The sequence below is a fragment of the Marmota marmota genome, unplaced genomic scaffold (assembly GCF_001458135.2).
Source record: "Marmota marmota marmota unplaced genomic scaffold, marMar, whole genome shotgun sequence".
Lineage (NCBI taxonomy): Eukaryota > Metazoa > Chordata > Mammalia > Rodentia > Sciuridae > Marmota > Marmota marmota.
In genome coordinates this window covers 6,986,655-7,010,370 of record NW_026000119.1, presented here as the reverse complement: position 1 = coordinate 7,010,370, position 23,716 = coordinate 6,986,655, and the positions used below count along the sequence as shown (strand labels likewise).

The following is a 23,716-nucleotide window of genomic DNA, read 5'->3' as shown; positions in this document are numbered from 1 at the left end:
GAAGACCTGCATCTAGGCTGTGTTTGACATATTTGCAGGGTTAATGAAGAAATTGACCTAAATTCAACATCATGTACAACTACAGAATGGGAAGTTATACTTCATGTATGTATGATATGCCAAAATACATTCTACTATCATGTATAACTAGAAAATTTTTTTTTAATTAAAACATTTAAAAAAAAGAGATTGACCTAAATAGTATAGGGAAAAAGAAGACTGAGGGCTTGGGAAACTGCAATTTGTTTTGCATTCATTTGTTTGACCAAACATTTATCGAACTTTTACTGTGTGACAGAAAGTGTTTTGGGAACTTTGAATATAACAGTAAACAAAATAAAGATCCCTGAAACCAGGATTTACAGAAAAGTAAGAAGACACAAAAACCATAGACATAGTCCATAATCAAAATATGGTCACTTGTCACATAACAACATAGGGACAGCAATAGTCCCATAAGATGATGCCACCTGGTGACATCATAGCCATTTAGTTTGTGTAAGTGCACTCTATGATGCTCATGCAATGTTGAATAGCCTAACGACACGTTTTTCAGAACATGTGCCTATCACTAAGTGACCTTGGACTGTATAATGTATGTCAGAAGCTGATAAGTATTATGGAAAAATAAAGCACAGAGCCAGGTAAGGGGAACCTGGAATGGGAAAAATTATAATTTTAATTAGGACATTCCCAGTGGATCTCACAAAGAAGATAAGTTTGAACAGAGACTTGAAGAAGGTGAGAGAGTTGGGTAGGCAGATATCTGGAAACAGGGTTGCTCTCATAGGTCCTGAGATGACAGCATTTACAGGAAGCCCAGGGAATAGTAGGGAGACCAGTGAGGCTGCAGGGAAGAGGTCAAGGAAAGGCTAAGAATCTATAAGGTCGAAGAGTGAGAAGTTGGGTAGGGCACTGTGTAGAGCCCCATAAGCCAGTGTGTTGATTGAGCTGTAATGAAAGCCCCCCTGCCCTGGGGTTTGAGCAGAGGATCAGCATGACCTGGCCTAACTTTTTTATTTTTGTAGTTGCTTTGAATTTGTATATTTATTAATTTTCTAACACAAAGGCAGTAAAATATTTTCAGGGAGGAACTTACATGTCATATATCTATCTATTCAGACATACATACATATGCATCCACTACTACACACGTTTCCTCCCCCTTCACATAGATACTTATATTTTCTTTTCTTTTTTTTTAAATTAATTTATTGCATTTTGATTTACTGTACACATTGCATGTGATAGTAACCTATAATCAACAGAAATATTCAATTAGGCAGAAAAATCCATGCCTGGACCTTGCTTTTAAAAAGTCAGGCCAGCACCACCAGCAGCAGGAAAGTTGTATTTGACATCTATCACATTATAGGTGCCAATTTTCATGTAATTCGAAAACAGTATATTAGGTCTCATTTTCTGCTAGTCTAAGCTTTGGAGGAAGGTAGGCACCCTATAGGGAAACTGCAGGTACATAGACATTAGAGTGGGAAGAAGCTTAGAAATGAAGGCTGCAAACGTTCATATGGCTTCTCAAAGTCATTCAAGCATAGCAGCGGCAAAGCCAAGCCAGGCTTAGGCTCTGTCCCAGTGCCCAGCCTGTGCCACTCCACTAAAATCATCTCAAGCTGTGTCACAAAACTTTTACTATTTTTTAAAAATACCACATCTTTACTATCACTTTACTAATAAACAGATAATAACAGAATGTAGCTCAGTGGTAGAGTACTTGCCTTGTGTTTATGAGGCACTGGGTTCAATCACCAGCACCAGAGAAAAGAGAACTAATAAATAGATAAATATTAAAAATGTCATCAAAATGAACACAGCAAAAGTTAGAACTATTCAAAGATCACTCATTACAATTAAAATCAGAATTTGTAGCAGTTCTTCATTCAATGGATGACAGACTCCCAAGCCCCTTGAAGAATCTTCCAGAAGTTTCTGGATGTGTGACTGCTTTCTAGATGACCCACCAGGGATAAGGCTGCTACCCAGGGAGGATTGTGGGAAATTAAGTAAGTGAGGGGTACAAAGGCCCCATGCCTTCAAGGTCATGGACCTAGAGAATTCCTGTATTTTCTATAAACAAGGAGATTCCCAATGAGTGTCTCCAGTGAGGAGGGATCATGCTCCTCAGTTTCACAAAGGGATAAGGCTGTAGAGTCTGGGATGGGAATCTAATGAAATGGGGTGGGAGTGTTCCACAGGATACTATTTCTTTTAGGTCCTGGAGTGGTGTCCTGTAATCCTGAGGCATTTGCCACCTCTTCTGTAAGAGCAGCACTTGACACAGTCACATCTTAAGAGCTTTTGCATTTGAGAATGTATTGAACAGGCATCTGTGGACAAAAAACACTGAACACTTTGTCTAACAAGTTTAGTGAAATCCAAAGGCCAATTCTTTTTTGTCATCACCTGAATCTTGTTAGGTTTTTATAAGCATTGTGACTTCTCATCTTTCTTTCCTCACAAAAAGAACTTGAATAAGTGAAAGTAGCTCTATTTAACACCTCTGGATAATACTTGAAAGGTTAGAATAATCCGAGATGAGTTCCTGAAAATGGTGTTTGTAGACTTGTAAAGTTCTTAGATGCTACACACAAATACCATCTGAACCTTAGTGGATATAGCCTGGGTCTTTCTTTCTGGAACAATTAATAGTCTCTAGGTTGTTTCCCATGACCACAGTCTGCTCTGTCTGTTTCCAGGAAGGACTACTCCGGGGAGTACACCATCTACCTGATCCCTTGCACCGTGCAGCCTACCCAGCCATGGACCGACCCAGGAGAGAAGCCCTTGGCCTGCACTGCACATGCCCCAGAAAGGTAGGAAAACGTGGATGTGGTCAGTCCTCATAAGTGGTTTCCTTATTTGCAAATTCTCCTACCACTCATGTTTATATGTACCTCAAATCCATACCCACCTGGCTTTTATAATCATTCGCTGACATGCAAAGAATGGAAAGAGTCCAAGTCACCTAGCACGCACATCCCCAGCTGAGGCTCGGCAAGGCCTCACTGTGCCTTCTGCTTCCAGCTGTCCTGTGACAAGCAAGTGTCCTTTCACAGTCTAGTTAGTGCCATGTTTTTCACATTTATGTGCTTTTTGTTATGATTTCCATATTTAAAATGGCTCCCAAGCATGGTGCTGAAGGCCATGCTGTACCCTATGGAGTGCTAGGTAAGTTTCGTTCAGGTGTGAGTTACAATGCCATTGATTGTGAGTTCAATGTTAATGAATCAACAGTATGTATTGAGTACGGGGTCTATAAACAGGAACACACATAAAACAAGCTTAAGTATTAATCAGGTGATGAAGTTTTGTGACCAGAAAGCTTATAGAGAAACCTCACCTTGCAGTTCTCCTATGAGCACTGTTTCAATATCCACAAATTCAGTGTTTATGGGAGACTTTCTAGAGCCTAACTACAAAAATCAACTATCCATCTTCTCATACCCCCCTCAGCCCAGGAACTGTCTGCGTTGCACATATATTCATTCACCAGTGTCCATTCAGCCTTTCTCCTGTGCTTTGCTCCAGCCTAGGCATTGAGATTATAGCAGTACATTCTAACAGTTGATTGAAAGCAACCTGAGCTCTCAGACTGTTTACGGTTCAGTACCTCCTTTCTCAGAGCAAGGGATAGAAAACATTTCTCCCACCCAATACTAACCAGGTCTGACCCTGCTTAACTTCCAAGGATGGGTGAGATCAGGCATGCTCAGTGTGTTATGGTTATAGACTAAGAACCATTTTGGAGAGAAGATGTGCAAACAGAACCTGACATTAACATGAAGAGAAGACCATTTAGATTGTGGCTTTAAGTTAAGACTGACAATAAGCCAGTGGATTTGGCAATTCTGAGTTCATTGATGAGCTGAGCCAAGAACAGTTTGGTGGACTGAGGGAAACACTGGCCTGGTTGGAGTAAATTCAAGAGAGAGAACTAAGAAAGCAGAAACAAGCAGGAATTCTGCTAAAACGACATTAGAAAAATGGAGCAGTAACTGTTGAGATGAGAAGTCAAATAAGAAGGAGGTTTTATTCAGTTGCATTTTAAGGGGGAAAGTATTTCAGGATGTTCGTTTGCTGGTAGGAGTAATCCAGTAGAGGGGAATGTTGGATGGTGCAGGGGAGATAGAACATTGCTGAGCAAAGACCCTGAGCAAGAGGAAGAGAGAGCCAAGGCTAGAGGGGAAAGGCCCCTTTAGCTAGGAGCCCAGAGCATTCCTCCACAGAAGGAAGAAGGCAGAGCCTGTGGATTCAGGCCAAGGGGATTAGTGATGGAGGAATGAGGATGACGAAATAGACATATGGCATCAGTTTTGGTGAAATGAAAAGCCAGATATTAGCTGGAAGAGAAGAACCCTAAGGTTCCAGAAAAGAGAAGGAAGGGAACCATCCCCGAGAAGGGAGAGAAGTGAGTATTGCAAATGTCAATGGTGGCGGCAGCAGGCAGGTAAGCCGAGGCCAGCAGAACTGATCTAAATTGTCTGCTGTTGACATTGAGTAGATGCACATCTCATTTGAAAAAATAGTAAACACAGCCATTTCCTCCAGAAGTGTTCTTTACACTGATTTGTGTGCCCTCCCACCCCAACCCCTTCCCTGGGTAACCTTTCTGATCTGCTTTCTGTCACTATGAGTGAGTCTCCATTTTCTAGAACTTTATGTAAGTGAAGTCATACAATATGAATTTTTTTCTCTGGCTTATTTCACTCAGCCTGATTATTTTGATTGATCCATGTTACTCTATATATCAGCAGTTTTTTCTCATCATTGTTGTGTTGTATTCCATGGTGTGGATTTAGCACAATTCATCAGTGGATGGACATGTGGGTTGTTTCCAGTTTGGGATTATGATAAATAAAGCTGCTATGAACATACAGTGCAAGCCTTATATGAACATGAGTTTTCTGTTTTCTTGTGTAAGTACCTCCGAATGCAGTGGCTGGATTATATGGTTGTTTTTAACTTTTCAAGAAGCTGTCAGACTGTTTCCCCAAGCATTTGTCAATAGTTAATTATGTTTGTGCCTTCCCACGATGAATGTGTAAGTGTTCCAGTTCCTTTGCATCTTGGTAAAGGGGGTCAGGGAGGTCCTGCTGTGGTTGAAGAATTAATGAGTGGGAGTAAAAGAAGACAGGAACTGGGCATATACAGGTGATGGAGAGTGAGGTATCTGAAAATGAGATTGGGATGCTGGTGCACAGGAGGAATATGAAGAGTGGGTGGTGCAGTCAGAACAATCTCTGTGGAGGTGAGGAAGTCAGGAAACTGAGAGGTGAGGTTTGGATGAGGTTTGGGGGAATGAGGATGACAAAATAGACATTTAGCATCAGTTTTGGTGAAATGAAAAGCCAGGTATTAGCTGGAAACTGAAAGGTGAGGTTTCTCCATGGATTTTTTTTCCATATGGATATCAAAATGAGCATGATGGGTGGATGGCAGGAACAAGGCTAGAGAACATCATAGTCATCTACATTAAGGGAGGCAAGGTGACCAGAAATTGGTAATTGGCTGCAATAAGGAAGAACGAGGCAAATAACTCAACAGGATATGCTAAGGAATTTTTAACCATATATTGCATTTTTAAGTTATAAAATGTTTCAGATATTCAGAGGACCATAAATTATGGATATGTAAAATAAACATGTGTTTACTACCTACCTCAAGAAACACAGCATTACCAGTCCTATTTAATTAATTATTTATGTATACTGGGGATTGGACCCAGGAGTGCTTTATCGGTGAGCTACATCCTTAGTCCTTTTTTTACTTTTCATTCTGAGACAGGATCTTGCTGAGTTGCTGAGCCTGACCTTGAACTTGAGATCCTTCTGTCTTAGCCTCCCCAGTGGCTGTGATTACAGGCATGTGGGCATGTGCCATTGTGCCTGGCTACCAGTCCTTCATAAATGTCCTATCCAGTCAAACTCCCTGCCTTCTCCCACTAAGATGACCACTAACCTGATATTTGTATTTGCAATCCCTAGTTTTGCTTTATGGCTTTACTTCATGGTCACCTGTCATGGTTTTGTATGTTTTTGAACTCTATGTAAAAATTTCATATTGTATGAATTCTCTCTGCTGCTATTTTTTTTCTTTTCTCCATGGATCATTGTTGATTCCTTTGTGTTGATTCATGTAGCTGCAGTTTATGGCTCACTGCATTAATGTATTCATTGTAGGAATATTCTACAATTTATTTGACCGTTCTACTTAGTTTATTGTAGCAGATTCTATTACAAAAAATATTTATATATATGTGAACATTTCCTGGTATAAATCATATAAAAAACAGTTTCTCCAGGGTAGGTGCTTGGGTTTTTTAAAAGGACAGAGAAGCAATGATTTGAAAATGACAAAATGGAGCAAGAAAGGTACCAGCCCCATCTCCAGGCCCAGAGGTGTAGGTGAGGAGACGACAGTGGGGGAGAGTGTTGTGAGGATACCAATGTCCTTGCCTTACCTCAGGGAGATCATTACTTATATCTTCTCCATTCTTTCTTCCAGGCCTAACCTTGCTTCCAATTCTTTACACGACTCTATATGTGTACCCTAGAATTATAACACACAATAAAATCAGGACTGGCACATAGAATTCAGATTTAATTGAAAAAAATTATGTTTCATATTGTAACTCTTTTTGTGAGGTCTATAATCCATCATAAAATTATTATTTATTATAATAATCTCAGGTCTGTTATATATCCCATATAATCAACATTAATGTCGTATGCACCAGGCATTGTGGTGGATTCCAGTAGTGTAAGTATCAATGAGAAAAAATAATTTTCCCCAAGTCAGACAAATGAGCTCTTGATATGACCAATGGTGATATCAGAGCTGTTGAAGCAGAGTTAGCTCTGGCTTGTGTGGGCTTCAAGATCTTCCTGCATCCTCTCCAGTCTACCCAATGGGACACCTTCAAAATACGAAACAGAGTAAAACAGTGAAGTGATCACTCCTTCACTGTTCTTTGACAAAAACATGCATCAGGAACTTAGCATTGAGCATACATGCTGAACCAGTAGAGACCATGGAATCTGGAGTGGTGACGTAGATGTCAATCATAGTCACACACTGAAATAAAGTTTTAAACCATGAGAAGTTCTGCGATTGAAACATGCAAAGTATATGAGAATGGATGCCAAGGGATCTAAGCTAGCCTGAAGGTAAGAGCAAGAAGGAAAACCTCCTAGAGAAGAATTCAAGTTGCCACCTAAAGGATCAGTAAGAGTAATAGGAGAGTGTGTTCTGGCAGAATATTTAGCAAGATCAAAGCCAGAAAACTTTAAGTTCACTATCACTAATCTCAAATTGATCTCTAGGGCCACTAAGCAAAATACATTAGTTCCCTAATCCATCCACTCTTCCACTTTTTAAACTGTCTTATTCCTTCTCTGAACTTGCTTGCTCTCTCGCCTGTCCTTGGCCTCAGCCAATTACCTTGTGCCCTGCCATGTGGTGGAAACAGAAGAAACCAGAAGAGAACTTACACAGGCTCCCATCATCATATCTACCCACCTGCCTGCGTCTCTGCTTGTACACCTGTTGGTACAAACAAAGGCTCTGAGTTTCTCTCCAAAGGCAGCCTCCCCTCCTCTGCACTAGAACCTGAAGTCTCTTTCCACTTTATAAAGAACATCTCAAGCAATTCTCTCTTCTCCATGAATCCCTCTGGTCAGCTGAAAAGCAAGTTGCAACTTCTCCCATCTTTCAAAAACAACAACAACAGTGTCTTGACATTCCATTTCTCTCTCATCGTACATTTTTCTCATTTCTTTTCCTGCAGTATGCCTCTGGAGAGTTGTCTGTATTCATGATTTCCAATTAATCTCTGCCCATCATCTTTTAAACCTCTCAGCCAAGCTTCTCCTGATAGCCCTCAATGCAACTTGTTCTTATCAAGGTCAGTGATGACTGTTCCTGATCCTGGGATGGAGCCTCGATCTTCCTTTTCAGTACCCTCAGCAGCACTTAGCCATTGAGCGACATCTGCCCCTTGAACCTCTTTCTTCTCTCACCTGAGACATCCCACTGTAGGTTTCTCTCAACCTTGCTGGCTCTTCCTCTGTTGCTTTGCCGGTTCTCCATCTTTTCATAGTCTGTGAACTTGGAACGCCCTCAGGATCAGGCCGGAACAGTCTCTTCTAATGGCTTTTCACTTCCTTACGGATTTTCTTTATCCTCCACTCTCAAGGTTTTAAGTACAAGCAAACATCTCCAGCCCAGGGCTCACCTCTGGAGTTGACACTTGTCCATCAAACTGATTACTCAGCATCTCCACTTGGCTCTGACAGGCCTCTCAAACTTAACGTGTCCAAACATGTCTTTATCTTTCTCCACCAGATACGTTCCTTTCTACAGTTTTCCATCTTGGTGAAGGGTAGTTCCAACCTTCCAGATCAAGGATCAGTAAACTGCAGCCAGAGTACAATTCCAGCTCTCTGCCTGCTTTGGTAAATGCAGTTTTACTTTGGAATAAGCCACACCCCGTGGTTCAGCATTGTTTTCGTGCTACAACAGAGTTGAGAAATTCTTTCCTTCCTTTCTTTATTTTATTGCACATATTTAAGATGTACAATAAGATGGTTTGATATTCATGTATGTAGTGAAATGGTTACTGCAGTCAGGCAAATAAATGTATCTATGTTCTCACATAGTCACCTTTCTTTGGTAATCTAAGTAAATTTCCAGTGTGCAACTATATTATGACCTATGGCCATCATGTTTTATCCTAGATACTCTCATTCTCTAACTGCAACTTTGCCTCCTTTGGCCAATATTTCACAATGTCCCACTCTTCGTCATCCCTGGTAACTACTGTTCTCTTTTTTTCCTGTGTATTTGGCTTTTTGAGATTCCACATATAAATGAGATCATGAAGTATTTTTCCTTCTGTGTCTTATTTTACATAACATAATATTCTTCAGGTTCATCCATGTGGTCACAAATTGTGGATTCCCCTTTTTCATGACTGAGTAGTATTTTATTGTGTATATCTTTCATACCACATTTTCTTTATCCAACTTTATCCAACTACTTTTTGTATCTTGGCTATTATGAATAATGCTGCAACAAACATAGGAATGCAGCTATTCTGTAATGTACTGATTCCATCTCCTTTGTATATATATTCAATTGAAGGATAACTAGTTGTTTTTAATTTTTTGAGATTCATACTGTTTTCCATAATGGCTGCACTAATTCTTTGTCTCTCCTAATTTTTCTCCTCATCACCTGTTACCTTCCAGCATGTTATATTATGTTTAAGCTTATTTGCGGATTACATCCTCAGTAGAGTATAACTTCCCTGAGACCATATTTTCTGGTTTTTCCACAGATAAATCTCCATAATTAGATTAGTGTCTGTCATATAGTAACTAATGCCTGGTGATTATCTGAATGCATGACTCCTGAGGCAGTAGAGATCATAGAGAAGAGAACCAGTCACAAGCCCAAAAGAAGGCTATTCTGGCTAAATCCCAGAAAGGAGGGGAAGAAGGAGAGGAGCAGGAGATGAGGCTGGAGAAATAAGCAAAGGCCAGGGCTTTATGAGTCTTGTTAAAATGTTGTTCTTCACCCTAGAAATGGAAAGATCATAAGCAAATATGAGTGTTTTTTTAAATTATAGAGTTCATTGATTGCATTATATAAAATAGATTAGAAGGAAGTAAGAGTGACTCCATGAAGACCAGTTTTAGGAGGACTCGGACTTCACTGTGATAGGAACACCAGAAGGAAGATTAAGTTTGTGAGAGATGAGTAGGTCGAGTCTGAGGTATCTTTGAGACAGCCAAAGCTATCAGAGAAGCAGTCAGTGGAAGGCAGATAGGTGTTTCTAGAGCTCAGAAGAGAAATCAGGATTAGGGAATTAAACATGGCATCCCTACTTTTGGGATGGAAAATGGACTCAATGGCAAGGCTGGGGTGGGATTATTGACAGAGAATATCAGGGCTCCCAGGCCCCTGGTCCTGGAGGAGTTCTTACCTACCAGAAGGGGCAGAGAAGGGACCAAGGAAGAAGGCCAGGGGTGTGAGTAAGAGAGTGTCTCCTAGCAATGCCCTAAAAAGTGGCACATGGAGTGAATATTGACCAGAGTGGAAGAGTAATAGTCAGAGTCTCAGAACGTGCAAACTGAGAAGAATTCTAGTGCATACACCATGGAAAGGAGCCATCTAGCAATCAAAGAGGGCCCTCAGAATGAAAGAGGGGAAAAAAGCAAAGGAAACCAAAGAGTTTCAAAGACTAATTAAATTTTTCCTGTTCAAAAGAACAGACCAACCTCATAAAGATCAAATAAAGTTCTTCTCCCACATATGTCTCTTTATTCAGTAAATATTCAGTGCCCACAGCAAAGCTCTGTGCCCAGTCCTGAGAAGGGCAGGGAAGAGAGGGCAGCTGAAATGACACGTGCAAAATTAACCCTGCTCTCAAGAGGCTCTTATTTCTCCCACATTTAGATTCCTGATACCCATTGCGTTCCAGCAGACCAACCGTCCTGTGCCCGTGGTGTATTCACTCAATACTGAATTTCAGCTCTGCAATAATGAGAAGGTGTTCTTAATGGATCCCAACACATCCGACATGTCACTGGCAGAAATGGATTACAAAGGAGCCTTTTCAAAAGGTGAGTTGCTTCCTCTTCCTGCAGAAAGAGGCTCGGCCTAAGCATGAGAAAGTTCCTGGAGTAGAATCCCTACTCTTTAGCTCTCAGTTACCTCCCCAGTGAAGATTCTCAGGGATGATTTCAGGCCAGCCAAGGTCAAATCAAGGACCAGACTCATATTCTTCCTTCATGTTATGAAATAATATCACACTCATAGTTCCTAAATGATTAACAGTGTATTACCATGGAAAAGCATTGATCTGGGTGGTAAGAAGACTGGTATTTCCAATCCCATTCTAACACACTAACTCTGAGTAAGTTGCTTTATCTGCCATTTTCTTAGAGAGGTTACAATATTACCCCTACTGCTCCCAGCCTCAAAAGAATGCCACGTATACTCTCTGTCATGCTTTCTCTGCTAGAAATGATCCCTCAGTCCCTCACCTGCCCCACAAACATGTTCTCTTGGCTTTTCAAAAGGCTAGCTGCTCCTTGTCCTTCAGGGCTCTACTTAATTGTGAACTTCCACAAAGAAGCTTTCCCTGACACCCAGACAATCTAACATGGGCTCCACATATTTCACTTTTGCAGAATGCTATTCATTGTATGTAGTTCTTATCACGTTTTTAATATTATGCATATTGTATATTTATTTATTTTATTGTCTCTCTTTACCACTAGTGTGTAAGTTCCATGAGATTGTGACTAGATATCAAATTTGTGCACCATAGCACCATCCCCAGGAGCTCAACAAATAATCATTGGAAGAATAAATGAATTATTCAGCTGTCTGCCTTTCCTCTCTCAGTTGTCTCTTGACTGTCTTTGTTTCTTTAAATTTTCTCATATCTGAGTCTTTTTTCATCTTAAAATCATACTCAAGGGGCAAGATCTGTAACTAAGTGGTAGAGCACATCATGGGCATGCACGAGGCCCTGGATTTTATTTCCAGCCAGCATCTCACACACACACACACACACACACACACACACACACACAGCTATAAAGGAAAAAAAAAAACATTGACGTCCAGCACATCACAGAAATAAACCTTCCCTCAACACTACCTTCATCTCAGCTTCAAACTTTTCCTTTCTCTGACAAACCTCCTAAAGAAGTGCTAATCACACTTTGTCTCCATGGCCCTTCATTGCCTCTCCTCTGCCCGTTTGCTACAGACTGGATTCTGTTCTGTTTCTCTCCTGCCCCTCGGATCAGATCACTTCTCTCTCTCCTGCCCTGGGCCTCTGCCTTTGCCCCTTCCATGTTGCTATTCCCAGGTCCCATTCTTCTTGAGTGCTGCCTCTGGTCATCCCCATGGCTTGGACCATTTCTTTACTCTCAACATTCATACCCCTTCTATTCCACAGCCATAACCTTGACCTTATCCCTGATCTCTCCTGATTCATTTCTGCACTTCCACATGCAGATCTGGAACTGCTGAGCCCAAGTGAGCTCTCCTTCAGATGCCTGGAGGTGTCTAGGACTGGACCTCTCCTTCCAAATGTGCTCCTCCCCCATCTGTTGCTCCATGAATGGCATCCCCTGTGCTAGGTGTCCCTGGTGAACATCTCATTTGTCCTCCACTTCCTCTTCACATTCTACGTTCCATCTGTTATTCAGATGAATGGACTCTGACCCCTAGACATTTCTTGAATTCATTGCTTCAAAGCTGTATTTTAGATGCTTATCCCTCACCAGAACCTTAAAATAGTCCCCTGTCTTCTGTACTCAAGTCTCTTTGTCTTTGCTCCTTGCTCTGTGTTTCTAAAGCCAGGTTGTATTGCTATTCCTCCCCTGCGTAAAGGCTTCCATGTTTCTTATTAGTCACGTATTCATGTCCAGCATCCTCAGCACAATGTTCTCTGCCCAGGAGTCTGTACTGCCAGAGCCTCTGCACCTGCACCTTCCCCTTTGGTCAGGATTTCTGAATTTTGACACACAATTAATGCTTTGGAGAAGCATTTAGAGTCTGATGTATTTTTTTGCTCAAATTCTTCTCCCACCCCATTGTTGATGTGAGCCTTGGATAAGTTACCTAAGTGGCAAAGATGATTGAGCCTCTCCTGAACTCTTAGGAAGATTAAATAAGAGAGTGCAGGTAAAGAACTTGGTGCTATAGCAGGCACAAAAGAAACAGTGCCCATACCAACATTTGTACCTGCCCAGCATTCGGTATTTTGCTCATGGACTTTTTTTTGCCTAGAATTCTGTCTCCTGCCTTCCCCTCCCACCCCAAATGCACTGACAAATGCCTGCTTATTTTTCAGTATACTGTTCTAATAGCCTGTTCTTAAACCTTTCCATGCCTCTCCCCAGCTAGATTTCCATGCTTAACTCTGCTCATTTAGTGTGACTAACCTTTTTCTGTATAGCATCGTAGGGTTTAATAGGGTGGGCTGTGGATTCAGGTTGTGCCTCGACTTTGAATCTCACTTTCACCATTGCTAGATCTTCAACAAATTGCTTAGACACTCAGTGCCTCGGTTTCCTCCTCTCTGAAACTGTGAGCACTACATGAGTTATTAGGACATTAATACAGCACCTAGAAGGTAGTGAGTTTGATAAATGTTAACTATTTCTGTCAAACACTTTGCTTTTATTTCTGTCCTCTCACCTGCCTCTCAGTCATTTTTGTGTCCCCTGCACATATCCAAGTGTTTGGCTTAATTTAAATGCTTAAATAATGTTTTAGGTGTTTGTAGATTTAAAGCAGCGATAAATGATGAATGAGCAGAGAAAGGTACTTTTGACTCTAAGGGAGCATGTTAAATCCTTTCTACCCTTGACATTTCTTGTTCTTTAAAGTCTGACCTAATTAATGTCTTTCAATCTTTTCAGGTCAAATCCTTTATGGCCGAGTACTTTGGAATCCAGAACAAAATCTTAATTCTGCTTACAAACTACAGCTAGAGAAAGTCTATCTTTGTACTGGCAAGGATGGCTATGTGCCTTTCTTTGATCCTACAGGAACAATCTACAATGAAGGGCCACAGTACGGATGTATTCAGCCCAACAAACACCTGAAACATAGATTTCTGCTATTGGTAAGCTGTCAGTGCTGAGAGGCAGATAACTAGGGGACTTCCCCAGCTGTGAATTTTGCCTGAAGCAGATAAAGCCCCACTCTTAATGACATATATATATATATATCTTAATGACACACACACACACACACACACACACATATATATATATATGACATATATATATATTTTTTGTTTGTTTGTTTGTTTCTCTTTGATCAGCTAAACACTCCCACACATTACCAAATGTGATGATGACAGCGGGTAACAACACTGTGCTGTACTGATGGCCCAGGAAGAGGAAACTCTAAGTCACTGTTTCTCAAAGGATGGTGCCAAGACCTCCAGAGTCCCTGAGACTTTTTCAGGGAGCCCACAAGCTCAAAACTGCTGTCACAGTACAGTGATAGGGCCAATTTTTCACACTTGTTCCCTCATCCATGAAGAAAACTTGAGAAGTTTTTTGATATGATTTGAGACTCCACATTGTAACTAATCTTTTTAAAAAAATCATTTGCCAGGTTTTGATTTCGTATTTTAAAATATCCACAGAAATCATCTGAAAAGGCTATGAACACATTTTTCCCTTTTCCAACCACACAGCTGTGTGAGGCCAGATTTTGTTCATAGACTTCAACTAAAACAGCATATCATAACTGAGTGAGTCCAGAAGCAGTTATGAGAATCCAGTTCTGTTCTCAAGAGTTGCAAAAATGCAAAACAATGCCAGCCATCTTTTGGGAGGGAGGGGAGAAGAGGAATAAAGGTATTTAAAGGTATTTTCACTGAAAAATATCTCACTTAAGGGGCTGGGGTTGTAGCTCAGTAGTTGAATGCTTGCCTAGCATGTGTGAGGCACTGGGTTCTATCCTCAGCACCACATAAAAATAAATAAATACAGTAAAGGCCATTGAGTCCATCTACAAATAAAAAAATGTTTGAAAAAAATCTTAGTTAACATAATGAATTTTTCATTGTCATGTTAGAATGACTTAATATTTAAGTATTTTTAATTTTTCAGGTTTTATTTTTAACACAATAAATGTGGATGGATAGAAATTACATAAACAAAAATTCTTTGGGCTCCTTGCTTTTTAAGTGTATAAAGGGCTTTGAGACCAAATAACTTGAAACCAAATAGCTTTTGGTCTAGGCTTGTTCACTCTGCTTTGAGATCACAGACCCCAGCAAATTGTTCCTTTAAAGAAGACAATGGGTGCCCAGAGACAGCTGTTGACTTAAGGAGAAGCCATCTGCAATATATTCTCTGACCCAAAGCAGCAGTGGAGACTGCCTTTCTCCTCCCCGTGATTGTACCTACCTGTACAGCTGTTCCATCATTCTAAAGCCTATATTCTTTCTGTTGGAAATTCTAGGACCGCAGTCAGCCAGAGGTCACTGATAAGTACTTCCATGATGTACCTTTTGAGGCCCACTTTGCTTCTGAGTTGCCCGATTTCCATGTGGTCAGCAGTATGCCAGGTGTGGATGGATTCACTCTGAAAGTAGATGCCCTCTACAAGGTGAGTTTGGTGAGAAGGCTAGAAGATAAGCTTAGAACCAAGTCCACCTTAAAGCTGGAGGGAAGGGGCACTCTGGATTGGCAGTTTCTTTTTACAGCATTCTGGTTGGCAGATCTTTTTATTTATTGCTTTTAAGCTTATTGTTCACCCCAGCATTTCACCATCTATCCTCAGTAGACCAAAGCAATGATAAAATTATTTAATTTGCATACAGTACCTGTCATATATGTGCCTGGTCTACATATGATGCTCTAGTCCTTCCTAAATTCTTTTGAATTGCTTACCTCTGTGACTCTCTGCTGAACCAGCTCATTTTCACAGCCACATGGAAAACATTGAACAAAATCATAAACACAATACCGCTACTTAGAATGGCTAGAGTGACTAGTATCCGTTAAATGGAACTACCCTAAGTTCCAGCAATAAACATGAATTTCCGAGATCAAGTTTCACTGTTTTGCTGTTTCTAGATAGTAATGCATGACCTTGGATTTTGGCACTATTAATAATCACACTCTTCAGAAGTTATTTCAAAACCATGGAGGGTTTCAGTGGGGGCAGATGAAAGGGAATAAAATACTTGACCATCTCACTTCTCAGGGGACAATCCAGGAAGTATTCAGATGCAGCCTATTTTGTCAAGAATTTGTCAGAAATGGGTGTCAAGTATTTGTTGGATGCTCCATTTTAGCTAAAGTTCATCATAAATACTAAATTAGCATAGTGAACAATTGAAGGTCACTGTGATTGAATGTGATTATTAATACAATTATGTCACTACCATCAATAAAGACCAATAACTCATAAGCATTCACTTAGCTAAAGAAACCATGAAAAATAAGTTTTTAGGCTATTCCATGTACTGGTAGAGAAACAGAGAAGAATGTGATTAGCTGAACCAAAATCATCCTAATTTGGAAATAAGAGAAAACCCATAATGGTTGGTTTAGTCCTCTGTGTTTTAGAAGATGCTTAACCATTGCTAATGCTTTTCTAAAAACCATTTTTCTATCTAATCATATGGTGGCAACTGTCTTTCCATTTCCTTTCTTCAGACATGGTCCGTGGGCAACAGTGACATATGTGGTTTGTCTCCCTGTGTCCCTCCTCCTGCAGGTGGAAGCAGGACACCAGTGGTATCTCCAGGTGATCTACATTATTGGCCCAGACACCATCTCTGGACCCCGTGTCCAGCGTTCTCTCACAGCCCCCCTGAGGCGCCACCGAAGGGACTTGGTGGACCCCAGTGGCTGGCTGACCCTTGATGATTCCCTCATCTATGACAATGAAGGGGACCAAATCAAGAATGGCACCAATATGAAGTCCCTAAATCTGGAGATGCAAGAGCCAATTGTGGCTGCTTCTCTGTCCCAAACTGGGGCGTCCATTGGCAGCGCCCTGGCTGCAATCATGCTTCTACTTCTGCTGTTTCTGGTGGCTTGCTTCATCACCAGAAAATGCCAGAAGCAGAGGAAGAAACAGCCCACGGAGGACATTTTGGAAGAATACCCTCTGAACACCAAGGTGGATGTGCCCAAGAGGAACCAGGACAGGGTGGAGAAGAACGTGAACAGACAGTACTGCACTGTGCAGAATGTCAACATACTGAGTGACACGGAGGGGGCCTATCCGTTCAAAGGCGCTAAAGTAAAAAAATTGAATCTGGAAGTCAGAGTCCACAACAATTTACAAGATGGAACGGAAGTTTAATGGAGGAGACCCATGTGTATTTTTATCTAAAATCATTTTTATAAAACGGGGAAATACTGGTATTTTTATAATCTTGCAGACTTTAAAAAAAAAAAGGGAAAATTATAGCTTTGAGTGGCAGACGGCACACATCACACACATCGACTCAACTGAGCTACCTCGTGAAACAAAGAACCACTGAGACCCCCAGAGTACTGGAGCAGAGGTAGTCTGTGGACCCCTTTCACAGTCTCAGCAGCTACTAAGAGTACCTGTGAAAGGCTGAACTTAGAAGCAAGTGTTTTAGCATTAGGACAGGTGTTGGACAATTAGGGTAGCTGATAGAGTTCAGAGGATGTGGTAGATCTCCCCGAGAGTGAGTGGGATATAGGACCTTTGGCTTCCTCCCCCTCCTCCAGTATTCTCCTTCTTGGGCTTTTCATGGACTCTGGACAATAGAGTACCAATTGCTGACACCCAGATTCCATTCAAAAATCTACTGATCAGCACAACAGCTCTATTTGAACATAGTTTTCTCCTGATGGCCTAGTCGTCATGACCTCTGAGTACATTTTACTTTTTCCAAAGCCTTTTACACAACTAGGGGTCTCCATGTGCTTCAGACTAGAGGGCTTCTCTGCAAGTATTTACAAAGGGGAGAGGATTGACCTGGGGAATGTAGGGACCTGGTCTTGAAGCAGGATGCTGCACAACAGATCCAGCGCACCCTGGCCTTTGTATGCCATGGATGCCTAGAAAACATGAACCACACTTTCCTGCTACCCCAGGCTTTGCCCAGTCCAGTAATAGACAAGCACACATGCTTTGCTAGCAGTGGGTATTTAATTTTGTTAGCATTTTAGGGAAGCAAGTAATTTATTTGAATAAAACAAGAGGAAGCCCAGGTTGGAATGAAATCAGAATAAACAGATGTACATTGGTCCTCTTGCTGTCTGTCACCCAGGAGATGCAGGCACTGTCCCTGTTACAGAATTTCAGGGATTTCTCTTTGGGGGTTCTTTTCTGGTAGCTCAGGCACTTATTTTTACCATATCAGCACATGACAAGGCCATAAACATGTGGCTTTAAAATAATTTAGCATTCACATATCAGCTTACCTATTCTGTGTGTGGTGTGCTCACGGCTTGCCTTTGCTTCTCTTTTATTTCTGCCTTATTGGCAAAAACATAAGCATGCATAACATGTTGTTTTGAACTGGAGGCACAGTTTCATTATTCAGGAGTAAAACACATGCTCTCTTCCTGATGCATGGCACGCCATTGTCACTGAGCAAATGACAGACCGTTCACATTGTGTAATGTTTGTGTTAGAATTTCTGAGTCAAGCTCTTTGAGAACATTCCAGACTGGAAACACCATGGTACTCAAACCTAAACAGAATGAACCATGAAAAGTTTTAGGCAGCTCTATCAGACTCCAAGCTCCTGGAGAGCCGGACCTGCATGAGCCACACCTTTTCATTCTTCCGCAGTACCTGTCACAGGCATGCATGCCAGAAGTGTTTGTCGAGTGAGTGAGTGAACAGTGCAATGGGTGAGAGATAGAGGAATAAATTTAGAAGGAGAAGGTGAGAGAGTATGGTAGGCAAAATGACAAGGGTGAGTAGAAAATTTACTTGGATTATGAAATGACACTCTTAACTGGAGCAAAGAAACACTGCTTTACCTAGGCATGACTGGCAGTGATCCTTAGGAGGCATGAATAGAAAGTTTTAATAATGTACCAAGAACAGGAGATTAAAGGCAAAGTCTGACTTCATGTTCTGAGGTGAGTATAAGGTTCTCAAGATGAATTGGGGTGAGCCCAGAAATTCCTGATTGGAGAGGTGCTACTTCAGACCAGCCTGGGCCATTCAGGCAGAACTTCTGTCTCGGCCTCAGAACATCCAGACTTGGTGTCTCACGGCTGGAGAGCTGATTAGCCTGGCTCGAAGTCTTCTCCAGAACAGCCTAGAGGGTGAATGCTAATTCTGCAAGAACAGGGAGCCAGTTATCTGTAGAGCAGCATTCCATTTGGCCCGTTACTCGTCACTGCTCTGAGTGCCAAGATGCTCACACATTAAAGCAGCACATTTCCTTTGCTCAGATGTTCTTCTCGCACACCCCTTCCATTACTACTGAATAGGACATGTGTTTGGGAAGATTGCAGACAGTTGGCAGAATGAAACTAGTGTGGGGAGGGAGACGGAAGCCTAAGAATGCTCCTGGCAGCCTCCGCACACAGGGTGTAAATTGACAAGGGCAACATCCCTTGAGGACCTGGAGGGGATGAATTTTGTGAAGAGAAAGCCTTGCAATATTCCTGCCTCCCTTTCTTTCTGCCCTTCACCCCGTTATGTACACATTTTGGAATGTCAGTACTTCTCTAGTGAATGCGTACTTGTTAAATAAAAATTGTTAAGAGATGGGGAGTTGAGATTCACCCCTTTGATGTAGAAGTGTTCAATTCATTTACATTTTATGCTTCATCTTAGGGATCAGATAATTTGATGACTAATGTGGATTATATTTCAAGGAAAGCTTTGCTTTCCATTTCTCTGACTTGCTCACTAATGCCTTGTGTGTGTGTGTGTTACTAACCTTTTATATCATGCCTTCAGGTGAGAAGGAACAAAAAAACCCTCAGGGGTTGCTACTCACTATCATATGCCGGCTGTGAAGGTTAAAAGAAATAATGGTCTGAACCATTTTTCTGCCTTGCTGCCCTTTTATAGTACCCCAGGCCTCCTGGAGGACTCCTGCAGATCCCTATTGTTGGATGGGAAATAGTGTGGAATGTGTTTGCACAGTTTTATGATATTCAGTCTCAGACTCCTATAGGTATTTGTTATTCTTGGATCCTACACACCTGCTCAGACTGAGTAAAACATTCGTGGTGCTGTCAACCTGATTTCTTGATCCTCAAATGATTTTTTTTTGTATTTCTAATATGAATTTGTGTGTTATGAATTTCTGATTTCTCCAATACCATATGCCACTATATAAATTTGTATTAATAAATAACAGTCTGGTTGGTTTTTGTTTGTTTTGCTATATTCTTTTTAAATTATTCATCTCATTAACATAGACATTGCCACCAAGATGGCAAAATCATTCTGAAATTTTGAGTTGGGTTTTATTTTTTAAGAAAGACCCCTCTAATGTTGTTAAATATGAAACCAGTTAACTCTGCTAAGAACAAGATGCTGAATAAATTACATGTTCTTACTATCATTATAGCTTTTCTTTTGCAATCAGGACATAAACATTAGAAGAAAGAGGAAAAATTTAGATTTCCATATGTAATATGATAGGATAATTATTTACACTATATTAACCATCAAGCCTTCGCAAGATCCTTGATATAATGTGAGGATGACTATGTCCTTTTATGCACATGCAAAGATTTGTTAAGTGTCCATAACTCACCCTGGAGATGATCAGGGCTCTAAAAAAAAAGTTTGAAAATGTTTGTTGGCTTGAGAAGAGAAAAATAGCAGTGACAGAATGGAACTACGCCCAGACCGTCTTGGCATTCTGCAAGCCTGTGCACTTGTGTCCCTTTACCCTCTGATAAAACAAAAACAAAAAGTGACAGTGACCAGCAGGGCTCTTTTGGCACATTTGCAAACTCAGTAAGATGAGAAAGTGTGCTTTCATAAAATCTGGGCAAGGGATGCCAAACCAAGCCCAGAAGTTCCTGGGAACCATGGGCTCAATGTAAGCTTCAGATCCTCACTGGCCCTTGCTAAGAGCAGACTCTACTCCTGGAGTGCATTTCTCTAGGGTGCATGGGGAAGCTATCCCAGGAGCCAATCTATGTAATGTTAGGATTGTCTATAAAAATGCATCTGGGACTGGGAATTTCATGGCCTTAAAACTTAGGAATCTTGGAAGGTAACTGACAGAAAATACATTTTCATTTAAAATTTAAAATATCTCATAGACTAGGGTTTTGAAGAAAATGGGAGCTGAGGAAAGAAAACTATATTAATAACTTATTAACTATTAGTATGTTATTAAGTTATGCTACATGAAATTGAGGATTTTGAAGGTTATATGTAGTCCAATATCCATATTTAGATACCACAACATGTAATACAGATTTTGTCCCCAAACAAGCCAGAGATAACTCCTAACAAGATCCCTTTAGATTGTTCCATTGTGAATAGTTAAGAGCCCTGGTAAAATTCTATATCGGGGACTTCTAGCAATGCTAAAATCAAGTGCAATAACTCCTTTACATTCTGTTCCTCATTGTCCTCATAACAACTCTGAGGTAATTGTCCTAGATAATTTTCTTTGGAAGTTCCATATGAACACCAGAATTTCAAATCCTTGAGGGCTTCCACAAGCACAACTTGGCATTGCTTAAAAATGGCTGCAAGCCCCTATAACCTAAAGTTAATGCTTGTCATGAAAAATTCCATTACTTGGTTGATAGAATATCATAGACCCATACTGCATCCCTCTCTTTGAAAGCTAATAGAATTTTATCCTTAGGCTCATTTTGGTTCTAAGATTAGTCCACAAGTGATAAAAATCTATTAGGATCCCTGTCTCTGAGAGAAACTTCCATAAATAATCAAAACCCAGTTTCAAGATGCCCCCCTTATATACACCACTAAGGAATGTTTCAGAAATGACTCTCTTGCCTTGGCTTCCAGTATGATTGGCCAAGTGCAGCCCAGATAAGAGAGAGAAGCTGGGGAGTGTCGGTGATGCTGTCCTTGTCCCACCTGCTTTGCTGTGGTTCTGGCCAGGGATGCATTCCATCTGGGCCACAGGTCCTATTGTTGCAGGTTCCACAGTTTCAGTTCTTGCAGTTTCTGGATAAATCCTTTGCCTCCCTTACCCAAGCAAGCATGGAGGTAGCAATGACTTCATGTTGTTCATAGTCTCAGGGACATCAGCATCCCTATGGCTGTCTTAACTTAACCCTGCCCACACTTCCGTAAATAGTACCTTTATTAAACTGTTTATTCAAATACTTTGAGTATATTTTCTTTCTTCTACCCTAATTTATACTGTTCTTAAACTCACTATCATTTGGATTTGGATTTTTAATAAAAACACAAACATTTGAACTCAAATCAAGTCTTTATTTTAAATTTGCCTTTATTATATTATAAAAAGTGGTGTGCTGATAAATGATTAACAAACCACTTTTGGAATCAAGGGAAGCCTGATTTGTAGCATTTGCTCACATTTATGTTGTATTTACTCCTACCATGACTGAATTAAACTTAACAGTATAATTTTACTGAATACAGAGTTGAGAAGAAATGCACAGTAGTACTAATTTTTATAGTATTTCTACCACATTTATACAATAGACAAAAAATAACCTCAAGAGCGTCAACAATAATAAAATGTAGCAAAAATAATTAGGAAGTGATTAATTTGAGCACTTATTACCTTTGTCTTAAACTTAATTCAATCAATTGTGTATAGTAATTTAATTTTTTTTTTCCCCGACGGGATCTCGATTCCTGGGCTCAAGCAATCCTCCTGCCTCAGCCTCCCAAGCAGCTAAGACTATAGGCATGTGCCACCATGCAAGACTCCAATTTGATAATTTAAAGTAATGGCTTTGTTTAACAACTGACTTGTGAAATTCTTGAACATTTAGCAGTTGGCTTGTATGGGTCGGTATGAGCCAGCTCCCAGCTCACCGTATATAAGAGCAAATAAATATTCAATATCTATAACCACTTGGTCATTTGGTTTTACCCTCACATTTTGCCATACATTTTAAATACGCCTTAATAACTTTGCTGTAAAATTTTAAATTTGACTCTTAAATAGTTCTGTCAAGCAGAGAGAAAATGTGATAGGAAAATTAATTTCTTACAAAGCTAGGGAACAGTTCCAAGTATTCAGAATCATGAAAATTTCATCAAAAACAATTTTTTTCTACTTTTTTAAACAAATTTAAAATAACTATTAACCTGGTTTCTAGAATCCTAACATCATCATCTAACATTACCTTTTGAGAAAAGTCATCCTTTGGGGAAACAATACTAGTTTTATAGTATATAATGAAATGATTCTAGTCTAAATGGTCATAAGTGGGCAGTCGTTATAGCTAGAAAAACTCACAAAACTCAGAGTGTATTTTATTTTAAAATTGACATCCTGAAACCAAAGAGGTTAAATCCTAAACCTGAACAATTACAATAAATCCTCCATGTAAACACCACCTGTTACTCATTTCCTTCCAGATATGAATTCAGCCCTATTGCTTCCTAGTTGTGAGGATTGCAAATCTGCAAATTTACTTAATCATTCTGAGTCTCTCTGTATTTGCAACATAGAAGCAACCACACCTAATTTACAGTTGGCTTAACAGGATACAAGATCCTGTAAGTAAAGTGAGTTACTCTAAAGTCTGGCATAAATATTAAGTTCTCGATAAATATGTGCCACCTACCTCTTATGCTAGTCTTAGAATTCCTAGGTGATCTGGGATTTAACAGTCTATCTCTGAATGGGAGTTACAATGCAGAATGGAGTACAGAATGCAGTCATATCTTCTCTTTTGACAGAAAGCTCATCACTTCAGATTTGCAAATCTAGCAGGTTCCCAATGCACTTGGGTGTTAAGCAAGTTCATCTCTCTACTTTTACCATTGAAGCTCCTCTTAAACCAGAGGTTCTCAAACTTCAAAGTACATTAGAATAGCCTGATGGGCTTGATAAAACATAGACCTGGAATGGGGTCTGAGAGAATGTGTATTTCTAACAAGTTTCCAGGTCTCAGGGCCAGCTCTGAGGACTGTTCCTGTCTTTCCAGCTCACACACAAGAAGGCCAAAGTACTTATACTGAGTCAAAGCAAAAAAAAAAAAAAAAAAAA

The 23,716-nt window shown here is 40.4% G+C and overlaps 1 protein-coding gene across 2 annotated transcripts in view; it reads left to right on the top strand.

The window, feature by feature from the left end:
* The window catches only part of Fras1 (Fraser extracellular matrix complex subunit 1), a 426,519-nt gene extending 406,623 nt beyond the window's left edge, over positions 1-19,896 (top strand). For both annotated transcript variants that reach the window (XM_048784792.1, XM_048784791.1), the window contains 5 exons: positions 2,715-2,831; positions 10,477-10,643; positions 13,464-13,669; positions 15,025-15,171; positions 16,288-19,896. In XM_048784792.1, coding sequence (XP_048640749.1) covers positions 2,715-2,831; positions 10,477-10,643; positions 13,464-13,669; positions 15,025-15,171; positions 16,288-16,881 — 1,231 coding nt within the window. In that variant the 3' untranslated portion in view covers positions 16,882-19,896. The remainder of the gene's footprint in view (positions 1-2,714; positions 2,832-10,476; positions 10,644-13,463; positions 13,670-15,024; positions 15,172-16,287) is intronic.
* Positions 19,897-23,716: the final 3,820 nt, after the last annotated feature.